Genomic DNA, 11,713 nt, shown 5'->3' on the forward strand with positions numbered 1-11,713 from the left:
ACCAGAGCGGGGACCTCCCTCTCTGTCTTTAAGAAGCACTTGAAGACCCAGCTCTTCAGAGAGTACCTCCTGTCCTAACCTACAACTACTTAGCACCACCTTGCAGTATTTATTGTTACACAAATGTTGTTGTTACACTAATCTCTGTCGCAATGTAGCTTGAATGTTATTCTCCCTTGTAAGTCGCTTTGGATAAAAGCGTCTGCTAAATGACTAAATGTAATGTAAATGTAAATATGGAGATCAGGGAACCCGTCCATTTTCTTACACAGATCTGTATTATATTATGATATCTTGAGAAGGATCGAGTCAATGAGACGCGTCCAAAAAAACTAAAATACACGTTGTCCCCCCCCCCCCCCCCCCCACCTCGACATTAGTCAGACTATCTTCCTTCATAGGCAAAGTGTCGTCCCCGTGAATTCATCACCTTGGTGTTTACACGAGCGTACGTAGCCTGGCAACACACAGTTCGAAAGGCTTCAAGGTGACATTACGTTCTCCGCCGTGTCCCTTTGCTGTCCCCTAGGGGCCACGGCGGTGCACCGCGATCGAAATTGGAGCTCCGGTGAAGTTACTCGACGTTGAAGCGGAACTGCGCTCTCGCGGTTTAAACAATAGGTTGGAAATAGAGAACGAGACGCGCTTCAATTAAATTGCTATCGTAAGGCCGGTCTGGGTCGTCGCAGTGCTGTTTATGTTGTAAATATAGAATGTTTTTTTTTTTTGTTGTTTTTTTTAGGGAAAGCCGCACATATTTAAATACGCACGTCGTCATTGTTTCTACTCGCCGTAACGTTACGCTTTAATTGTGACCGTGCGTGAAAGTGAGCTTTCACGCCGTCGACCGCCGAGCCGGTCAAAGATGACGTCGACGGCATAAAACTCGCGATATTTGCGCCCGGGGTGGAGGCGGGGTCAAAGTTCACCGTGGCCACGCGTGTGAAGGGCCGTGCGCAGGTGGAGACGGTCCCCGTTGCGAACGCCGGACTCGACCGATTGTAGTTCGCGTCGAAGCGGCGTCGCTTTCCCTTCACGTTCCTTTCGGCGTTTCTTTTTTCCCCTTCCCCTCCCGAATGCCGCCGCCTTGTCCGGTGTAGTCGGGAGGCTTCGCCGGGGCTCAGTGAAGAGCTAGCTCTCCGCAGCGCGGGGTGGGGGGGGAGGAGATGTGTACCGCGGCGGAGACCTAGCGGGACATGTTGAGAGTGGGAGCGGTTCTCCGTGCCTTCGTCCACCCCGAACGGTTGGCTTCCAGTCGAGCAGGTGAGCGGAACCGGGCGCGCTTCTCTCCTTTCGCCACGTCTTCTGCGAGCAATGTTGGGGCTCTACGGGCGTTGCGTGAAGAGCTGCAACGGTTCGTCGATTAGTTGCCAACTAGTTAAGTTGATCGCCAGCTATTTTGATGATCGATTAATCGTTTACAAAGTCTCCCGAATCCAGCTTCTTAAATGTGTTTTTCCCTCTGGTTTCTTTAGTCCTGTATGATAGTAAAAGAAATATCTTTGGGTTTGGGACAAAACAAGACTTTTTCGGACGTCGCTTTGGAAGCAGGGAGCACGTTATACGGACAACTAATCGATTAATCGAGATAATAATACATGTATTAATCGATAATGGAAGTACACGTTATTTGCAGCTCTAATTGCGCGTGGGTCAATTATAAACAAGGTTTTGAAACTGTAGTAAATCAGTTTTGTATTTGTAGGAGTAAAATAATGGATGAATAAACGTGTTTGACTATCGTCACAGGTTGCCTGTGCAGAGCGCGCTGCACAATCAAAGGAGAGATGACAAGTAAAAGAGCGAACGAGGACGACACCGGTGAGGATGTACAGGTCACCAAAAAGTTAAAGTCTGTAGGCGAAAACACTGAAGACGAAAAGAAATACCCCAAAAAGAAGGTGGTTCTCCTCATGGCATATTCCGGAAAGGGATATTATGGTATGCAGGTATGTAGCCAGTCATCTTCAGTAATGATAACGAAAGCTCCCTCTGAATTTGATTTTGTTTGATTTTATTTTTATTTATTTTTTCACTTGTTTTATTTTTGATGTGCAGAGAAACCCCGGAAGCGATCAGTTTAGAACCATTGAAGACGAGCTCGTCACTGCACTGATTAAATCCGGATCCATCCCCGAAAACCATGGAGATGATATGAAGAAAATGTCGTTCCAAAGATGTGCCAGAACAGACAAGGTACAAGACCGGATAGTGGGAGCAATCTCAGCCATTATGCAGAGGATATTATTAGGACCATCTCTTGTCATACCTTTTAATATACTGTTTTTGTTTGAATTTTTATTTCATTAAAACGTTCAGGGCGTGTCTGCAGCTGGTCAAGTAGTGTCTCTAAAGCTGTGGTTGATTGAAGAAATCATTGGGAAAATCAACGAGCATCTTCCGCCGCAGATCAGAGTGCTCGGTGAGGCGACGCTTCCACACATCTTATTAGTGTCTTCCACTATGTTCATCGTGCTCTCACAGTGGATTCAGGAGAGAGAGCTTGTGGCGTGTAATTCACCTCATTGGGGGCAGTTCAAATTGGCCTTTGCTGAGCAAACGGCGTCGCGGTTCAAGTTGAAAATTCCTCAGTAGTTGTCTTCAAGCAGGGTTATGTTTCTTTCACTGGAAGTCATTCTGAACTAGTGCAGTATTATTAACAACAGTAAAATAAATCAGTGATAATCGCTAACAATGTGTATGTATGTATACAAAAGTTGTGATTTCTGCTTAGAATAATGCATGTGAATAGAGAAATAATCACAACTAAAATGACTCGAGTGGATTATTCACTTCTGTCTTTGCTCCTTTTAGGTCTCAAACGAGTAACCCAAGGCTTCAATTCCAAAAACAACTGCGACGCCCGCACATATTCCTACATGCTTCCCACCGTGGCCTTCGCACCAAAGGACTATGACGTGCAGAACGCCGCGGCTTTCCGCCTGGAGCCGGAGACGTACCAAAAAGTCAACTCCCTTTGCACCGTCTACAAGGGCACCCACAACTTCCACAACTTCACCTCGCAGAAGAGTCCGCAGGACCCCAGCGCCCGCCGCTACATCATGGAGATGTCCTGCGGGGAGCCATTCCTCTGCGGCGACGCCCAGTTTGCCGTGATCACCGTGCGCGGACAGAGCTTCATGATGCACCAGATCCGCAAGATGATCGGCCTGGTGATCGCCGTGGTCAAGGGCTACGCCAAGGAGGGCGTGGTGGAGCGCAGCTGGGGGCAAGAGAAGGTGGACGTCCCCAAGGCGCCCGGGCTGGGCCTGGTGCTGGAGCGGGTTCACTTCGACCGGTACAACAAGCGCTTCGGCGGGGACGGCCTGCACGAACGCTTGGAATGGCAGAAGGAGGAGGCGGCCATCAAGGCCTTCAAGGAGGCCCACATCTACCCCAGCATCGTGGAGACGGAGCGTCAGGAGGGCTCCATGATCAGCTGGATGGCTACGCTTCCCATCCATGACTTTGAGGCCTCGGCGGCTGAAAGAAACGTAAATAAGGACCAGAAAAAGGTGGGTAGCGTTCCATGAAGATCAGTCAGTCGCTCCTAGGGAGGAAAAGGTTCTGCGGCCACAAAAATGAATGTGAATTCCACAAATATTCTTGACTGAGAACTTGATATTTGGCGAAATTGGCTTTTCTGCATTATATGGCCAAATTGACAAACCAATTCAACTTGTCGCCGGACTAGCAGCAGCAGCGTTAGAGGATCGTCATCATACAGTACTGGTTTTATTTGAAGGATATAGTATGTTGAATTTAAAGTTTTTTTATTTTTTACAGACTACTGGAACCCAAGTATGGTTCTTTGTTTTTAATATAAAAAAAAAGATGAGGGCTGAAATATTTTGTTCTTTCAGTGATCGTCGTATCATCGTCACTACTCCATTAGTTTCTACTTCCTTTGACTTGCAATTTTGCCAATTCCTGAAATTTTATTGCAAGTTTGTGAATGCACTTTTTTTGAGGAAAGCTGCTGCAAAATTAGGTTGTTTTTTTTTGGTGCAGCCAACTATGCAGAATCTCAGAGGGACTGATCATCCATGAATATTGTACTGAGATGTAAAAAGATTATTTTTTTTTATCAGAATCCAATACGTATGTATTGATTACAAATCCTTATTTCATTATTTTCTTTCAGGAAAATGAAGACACGGGTAATCAATCGGATTAGACAAACTGGATGTTGACAATGGTCTGTCGCTAGACGGAGAAGCATCTGCTTTTATTATGGAGGTATGTCTTCCAAGAATATGTTTTGAACTTCAAGAAAAACTTTGGTTTTCTTATACATATGTTATTAAAAAGAATACAATTAAAATTGTTTGCTTGTTTTTGTATTGAATTCTCATTGAATTAAATGAAACGTTGAGAAATGCCAGGATGCCACTGTTTCCTGATGGTGTAGATATAATTTAAGCTATTCCATGGGACATGATCAGTTTGCCAATTTGATTTGCCTTCAAATTGGAACTAAGCTTTTCCCTTGTTTATTGGCTCTTATTACCCTCTCTCGGATATGAATGTGGGTAATTGGTAGATATACACATATTCTAACCCTATTGAAGCTTAATTAGCGTGAACATGTCATATGCATAAATATTCCATTACATCTTAATTTTTTACACATTTCCCCACAAAATAGATTGGTCGTTATTTTTAATGTTTTCTTCTGCCCATAAAGGTTTTCTAAATTGTCTAAACAGCCCTGTGCCTCTTGATGTGTCGAAGCCGTGGTATATACTGTCTGTTAACTGAGACGCCCACTTTCTAGAGGATGGCCATGGGCAACAAGCTTCATATGCATTACAAATACAAGTTCTGATTTCCTCGTTAAAATGTAAAACTAGGGCCGTGCCCGTTAAAAACACGCCTGTTCGGAACGGGCTGCCCTGCGGATGTAAGTCACTCAGTGGCAGAGCCCTGAAGTTGTCCAAATAATGAATGGACAGATATTCCTTCATTTATAGTTTGATGATGGCAATACCAGGAAAGCATTCATATTCTGTTGATTTAAGAAATAACCAAAAGGTGGGGGAAAAGTCTTTACAAAACGTTAATTTATTCCCGATCCAATGTTTTTCAAGAGGATCTGACATTTTTCACAGGGCGGTTTACAAAAAAAAAAAAAGGCTGCACAGCAGAAGTGTCCAGGTGGGTATTTGTGCTTCTGCTACAGACTGAAGTGCTGACCCAGAAGTTGTCCTCCCCCCTGTAGCAGCTTTGTGGCAGGTTCGAACTCCAGCGGGAAGCCCTTGGTATGAGTGTCCTTCAGGTCTCGTTCCACCAGCTAGGGAGGTCGACATAACACACAAACATATTACATTTCACTGCATATATGTATGAAAGTATGTATATGTGACGAATAAACCTCTTGAATCCCATGCGCTTCTAATAACAAACTGCATGTTTGAAGGATATCTTTATTCTAGGTATTCACAATTGTTGATAAAAGCATTTTCGCCTAAAAGCACAGTTCGAGCTACAGGAAACACTTATCCACCAATTGATGTAGCCACTGTTTAGGCATTAGTAATAAAAAGTGTATATTTTCAAATGATGCTTATTGAAAAGGAAAGGCAACAAATAAAGGGGAAACAGACCTCGTATTTTTCCTTAACTTGTTTAAATTTGATCTTTTCTCTATTGCTTTTTTTGAACACATCTCAAGAACAAAGTAGAAGCATTTATGCAAAGCTTTGTGAATCCGGCACCGCTACCTCAAAGCTGGTCATCTCCAACAGATCGTTGATGTCATCCTCTTGCGCCGACAGCGGTGTGTTGATTTTCATGGCTTCTTTGACCACATTTGGGTGGTAATGGTTTTGCAGGGTCTGAGGGACAAAAGAAAGGATTAAAAAGGTAAACGCATTGTTAAAAGTGCTCCCGTCCCTGGTCCTCCAGGTCACACCAGTACGATCTGACATTCTTTCAAAACGACAAATTACAGTCCACTATGACCCGATGCGAATATCAATGCGAGCAAAGCTTGTTTCTTGCTACAAACAAATTTTCATTTGCCAAACTCCTGTTTCTAAAACACGCGTCGGGACCAGAGGGTTATTCCCCAAATGTCGTTTACACTGTACGGGGAGGCAAAATTCCGCTAGCCTTCCGGTGAAAGCGGGTTCCTGAGGTCCCGCTAGAAAAGACGCCGGCTAGGTTACCACGGCAACGTATGCATTGGCGCTCGGGAGCAGGTAGCCGGTATAAGGACTCGCGGCTGAGAGTGTCACCGTCCAGCAGCCCGACAACGAAACTGATGCCGGACTTTATTTCCACACGATGAGTTCTGCATTGTAATTATATCTTGTTATGATAAAAGCAGAGAACTCATTGGCCGCCATTTGAACTGTGTGTGTGTTGGTCACCGCATGAGTGCGTGTGTTGTGTGATAAAGACTGGACTTCTATCGTGAAAGTGAGCATCGACGTACTTTGACCTCCCATAAGCTGCTCTCTAAGGCACGACAGTGGGCAGGATCCTCTTCATCCATCACGTACGGATCTTCACACAGCTCTGTCACAACATAGTTGGATAGACACTGGTTTCATCAATTACATTTACAGAGAACGCAAACCACCAGCAGGAACATGCAGAGATATACAAAACGATACTCAAGTGCAGCCGCCGCAGAACCACCACCCACCATTCAAAGCGCTCGGCCTGTGAATGAGGACCCGGCAGGACGGGTGGCGGCGAATCAGATTGTAGATGAACGGCAGCACCATCAGGAGGGACTCGGGTGGCGCCCCGAGGGCCAGACGGGCGAGGCGCTTCGCAAACGCCGCCACTAGATACACCGGCAAATGTCTGGAAGGTTGCGCACACGCAGAACACACACGGTCTAAAAACAACTGCTACACTACATTTATCACCGGATTCAAACACCAGGAGCAGCAGCGGCGGTGAAACTGAGCCGAATGGTTTCCAGGGGATTTCTTTAAGATGAAACATCGAGTGCATAAAATTACCCCTTCGGTTATAATATCTCAAATCATAACCCCCCCCCCCCCCAAAATTTGGAGCTCTTCATTTATTAGTATTTTCTCTCAAAATATAAACGCTTGCCTTGAATTGTCACACTGTCCGTGGTAAGATGACGGTAGAACCCGAGGTGCATTTGCTCTAAACATTTTTATTATTATTATTTTTTTTTTTAAACTTACGTTGAGGACAGGAAGAGGTTGGCCAGGTGGAAAAACCGCGCTCTGTACTTCACGTGGAAAATGGAAGGCTCCAGCAAGTTGTACAACTTCTTGTAGAAATCCGGGTAATCTCTGTGGAGACGTGCAACAATCACTAAAAGCAGCCGCTTTCAGGTGATCCTCACGTCTTATCGAGGAGGTTCAAGGCTTCGGCGGTTGAACTCCTGCCCTCCTGCATGTCGGTGAATCCCTGATCCAATCTCATTTCTGCAAATATATCTATTTTACTGCAAGTAATACTTACAGATTGTGCTGGTGGATGAGGACAAAGAGACCATTGAGGGCCAAAAGACTGATGGCTCCCCCTGTTTAGGAAGACAAATAGAAGAATAGGACAGAGTCACAGTATATCCTCAAGGACGCCACTGTGATCAATCACCATTTAGCCAATAGGAATCAGATGATATATTGGGCGTGTAGGTCCATTAAGAGGTACAACCTAGACAAGTCATATATCCTGTTATCATGATCATTATAGAATGGTCTGCTGATGCTGGAATACGCCTTTAGCTCTGAATAGGTTCCACTCCTCCAAAATTATGGTCTTGAAATTTCAACGTTGGCACACACTTTCTAAATACCCATGATGTTGTCAAATGGTACATTGGATTTTCTAATCAATTCCATCATCGCCGGGGCACGTGCGCCTCACAAGGCCCTAGGTATCAATCCGGGTTAGAAACGTTTCAAGCGCTTTACACCAATCACACGTAGCGTGGCACTGCGTGTGATCCTCTTACACCATGAAGTACTTTTAGAGTTGAATTAATTGAATTTGACGATTCAATTCATTTACACTTTCAACAGAGTCTCCTTCTTATCATATATTTCACAGTTGCTTAGTGTAGTTCAAGGCCAGTAATTCAAGAGAAATGATAATTGAAAAAAAAAAAAATTAAGGAATGATCATGATCTTTCAATGGCTTGGTCTAAACTGATGGCCCAAAACTTGAATTCAGTATAAAAAGGCTGTATATTATTGATGGTCTTTTTTAACTCAATGCCCTTTTTCTCGTGTCCTATGCAAAGCAGTAAATTGTCCCTGTGTATGAATCGTACAAAAAATAAATAAACATGCCTGGTCTTAACTGAAGGTGTTTTGATACATGTAAAAAAAAAAAAAAAATCATGGCTAAGTACCAGATATCCGCAGTTTCCCTCCGAGGATGAGTAAGTATTTATCAATATGAAATGGCCCCTTCATAAAATCTTCACATTTACATCCACAGCAACGACTTTCAGCACCTTCACTCTGACCTACCCACTTCGTAGGCGGCCGTCAAAAAGCCGATCATGAGCGTGGGCTTGCTCATGTGCGGAAGAATTGACTCGTGGAGGACCACCAGGATTTTTTTGTACATGTTGCTGGGCAGCTGCGGCGACAGACGAGGAGGAACACAAGATAAAAGTCACACTTCTGCAATGCGGCTCAGAACAATGTCCAGGTGAAAACGGGACATTCAAAAAGGTCTATTGAAGTGAATGTTGCCGAGTGTACGGTACCTTATGTTTGAGGAAGCCAAGCCACATCTTCTCAAAGGTTCGCTTGTGCTCCTGAGATGAGGGAGAACGTTCAACCCCCCGTTATTAAAGTGTTTTACAACACCGAGTCATGTCACATCCTTTGACAAATCTTATTTAATCTGTTTTTTTTTTATTAAAAGCTGTTACTCACATTTAAATTGGCCGCTTTCCAGTCTTTATGGTTTTCTAAAATAACAGACAAAGAAAAACAGCTTTTGTCGTCTATACTCGAGATTCTGTTCTTTTCCGTGATCATTTTCTCATTTTATTTGACATGATGTCAACGTAAAAGAAACAAACATTAATTCTGGGCGATATACAAACCTTCCTGTTTGACCATAAAGTTGCTCATCTCTGACTCCTCACTCGGCATGTTAATGTTGGACAACAGCGTGAACACGTTGTTCTGGTATATATGCATCGTTTCCTGAGTGAAACAAGACACCTACGTTTATGCCACAGTATTTTGGAATTTTGGATGGGAACAACATGACAGAACATCATTGTAGCCAAAGACATAAAAAAACGTTGAATAACTGGAATATTTACATTTCTGGCAGAAAGACACTGTTTAAACAGTTAATTACTGAGGAACTTAAATATTCAAGGTTACGATAGAAACCCTCTATTGATGGACACGTCTGTCGATAAATCTAGCAACAGACAAACATTGGACGTACTTGGACACATTTGCATATAGATATTTGAAAATGCATCAGTATTTGACACAATCCACGAAGACGGAGTTGGCTCCATCACCCACCACTACATGGAGGCACAGTGGATGAGCTACAAAACTAATTGCGTGCAGTGGTCCTACCTCTTTGATTTTATTCATGACCTGGCCCTCGTTTTTACGGACCGAGCTCATGACATAGTAACGCACATCGTCCATCTCAAGGTACTCCTGGAACCTGGAGATGAGCAGGGTGGTGTCCTCTGTTGTGGACAGCAGCCTTGTTACCACCTCCTGGGCATGAAAACAACCAACATCATGAGGCAAGGTCAGTGATCCAAAACCTCTAAAACGCAGTAACATAGCGAAGGGTCCATCTTGGAAACTTATAGATGAACAACAGTTGTTTATGTTTCATATTTGATATTATTACAAGCATTATTACGCAAACTATGCAAAAAGCTATAGATTCATAAGCCTAATAGCGCATTAATTCCAATTCATAACAACTACGACTACTACTACTACTACTTAAAATATGAATATTGACTTTTGCATACCTTAATAAGTTTTCTCGGGAAACTAAAATGTTCACTCCAATCCAGTTCCTGTAGCGGGTACCGTCCTTCCACGGCGGCAAACTTCATCAGGGTGCACAGGGCGGTGTCCTACATGGATGCACTGCATCAGCAAAGCAGCTAAGCCTCGTACATCATCATCCGCCTCATTTAACATGACATGATGGAGGATCACAGCACAATGAATGCGCGGAGGTAAAAGTAATAACATAACAGTGTGTTTTTGTATTTAATCTTTAATTATCTACCAACAACAAGCAGGGGCTGCTTAACTGCGATACGACACGTGACACTGCACGATCCAAACTGGTTCCCCCCCGTGTGTGAGTCCCTGCGAAACACAACGCGATTCTCACCATAACGTTGTAAGACTCGTGGCTCAGGGCGTCGAGCAGCAAACCCAGGCAGTCATTGTAACGATGACGCATGAACATCGAGTATTTCTCCTCAGCGCTGTACTCCCCTGGAAGGAACACACACACGAACACACACACACACACACACACACGGAACAGGTAGAGAACATACACACACACACACACGGAACAGGTAGAGAACACACACACACACATGGTGAACAGGTAGTGAACACACACACACACACACACACACACACACACACACACACACGGGGAACAGGTAGGGAACACACACACACACACACACACACACATACACACACACACACACACACACAGGGGGAACAGGTAGGGAACACACACACACACACACACACACACACACGGAACAGGTAGGGAACACACACACACACACATACACAAGGAACAGGTAGGGAACTCACACACATACACACAAGGAACAGGTAGGGAACACACACACACACACACACAAGGAACAGGTAGGGAACACACACACGGAACAGGTAGTGAACACACACAAAAACGGGGAACAGGTAGGGAACACACACACACCAGATAGGGAACATATACACACATGGGGAACGCGCGCACACACACACACACACACACAGGGAACAGGTAGGGAACACACACACACACACACACACACACACACACACACAAAGGGAACAGGTAGGGAACACACACACACACACACGTGAATATGACCACCCATTTCAAGCAGGTGGTACGCTCAGGGTTTACATGGACATGTCCATCTCACCGCTCAACATCTCGTCCTCTTCGTGCAGCTTTCCATTGAACAGCGCTCTTTTCGCCATCAGGGTACTGAACACTGTGCCGCATGCGTTAATAGCGCCGACGGCGTCCTCCTCTTCCTCCGACTGTTGACAGAGGTGCGACATGTTGAACGCGACTAAAACACAGGGAGCACGTCTGGGAGGGCGGCTGTCGTATAGGTAATGTAATGTGTAGGTTTCATACCTGGACCCGCTCCAGAATGTCGAAGACGTCGTTTGCATGTCTCCTGCTTTCGATTATCTGCTGGACCTCGCCGCTCATGTCAAGTTTGGAGCTTTTCGCGCGATCCCCCGACGTGGCTTCGGGACACACGCTGCGCTTCCTGGCCGGCGCCATGTTTCCCGACTCCGGGGCGCGATCGAAACGGGAAGTGACGTCTCTCGGACCCTCGAACCAGGCGGAAGCGCTCGGTCGGTTTTTTTGGCGTTTGTCTTTTTTAAAATAATATTTTCCTTGCATTTCTGCCTTTTAATCTCCGCTGTTTTTTATTATTATTATTATTATTATTATTATTATTATTATTATTATTATTATTATTATTAT

At 44.6% G+C, this 11,713-nt stretch overlaps 2 protein-coding genes across 2 annotated transcripts; one reads left to right on the forward strand and one right to left on the reverse strand.

Annotated features, from left to right (window-relative positions):
* The first annotated feature begins 572 nt into the window (after nucleotides 1–572).
* pus1 (pseudouridine synthase 1) lies at nucleotides 573–4,318 on the forward strand. Its single transcript, XM_080017371.1, has 6 exons — nucleotides 573–1,263; nucleotides 1,750–1,949; nucleotides 2,059–2,196; nucleotides 2,320–2,422; nucleotides 2,815–3,515; nucleotides 4,145–4,318. Exons 1-6 carry the CDS (start codon nucleotides 1,197–1,199, stop codon nucleotides 4,175–4,177), a joined length of 1,242 nt encoding a protein of 413 aa, XP_079873497.1. The 5' UTR covers nucleotides 573–1,196; the 3' UTR covers nucleotides 4,178–4,318.
* Nucleotides 4,319–4,791: 473 nt separating this feature from the next.
* noc4l (nucleolar complex associated 4 homolog) lies at nucleotides 4,792–11,508 on the reverse strand. The gene is made up of 15 exons (XM_080018013.1): nucleotides 11,354–11,508; nucleotides 11,133–11,253; nucleotides 10,346–10,452; nucleotides 9,972–10,079; nucleotides 9,556–9,705; nucleotides 9,060–9,162; nucleotides 8,887–8,921; nucleotides 8,715–8,765; nucleotides 8,473–8,584; nucleotides 7,456–7,516; nucleotides 7,173–7,283; nucleotides 6,653–6,816; nucleotides 6,440–6,522; nucleotides 5,724–5,837; nucleotides 4,792–5,293 (listed from the first exon to the last, which is right to left on the reverse strand). Exons 1-15 carry the CDS (start codon nucleotides 11,504–11,506, stop codon nucleotides 5,177–5,179), a joined length of 1,590 nt encoding a protein of 529 aa, XP_079874139.1. The 5' UTR covers nucleotides 11,507–11,508; the 3' UTR covers nucleotides 4,792–5,176.
* Nucleotides 11,509–11,713: the final 205 nt, after the last annotated feature.

The sequence above is a fragment of the Zeus faber genome (assembly GCF_960531495.2).
Source record: "Zeus faber genome assembly, chromosome: 17".
Taxonomy (NCBI): domain Eukaryota; kingdom Metazoa; phylum Chordata; class Actinopteri; order Zeiformes; family Zeidae; genus Zeus; species Zeus faber.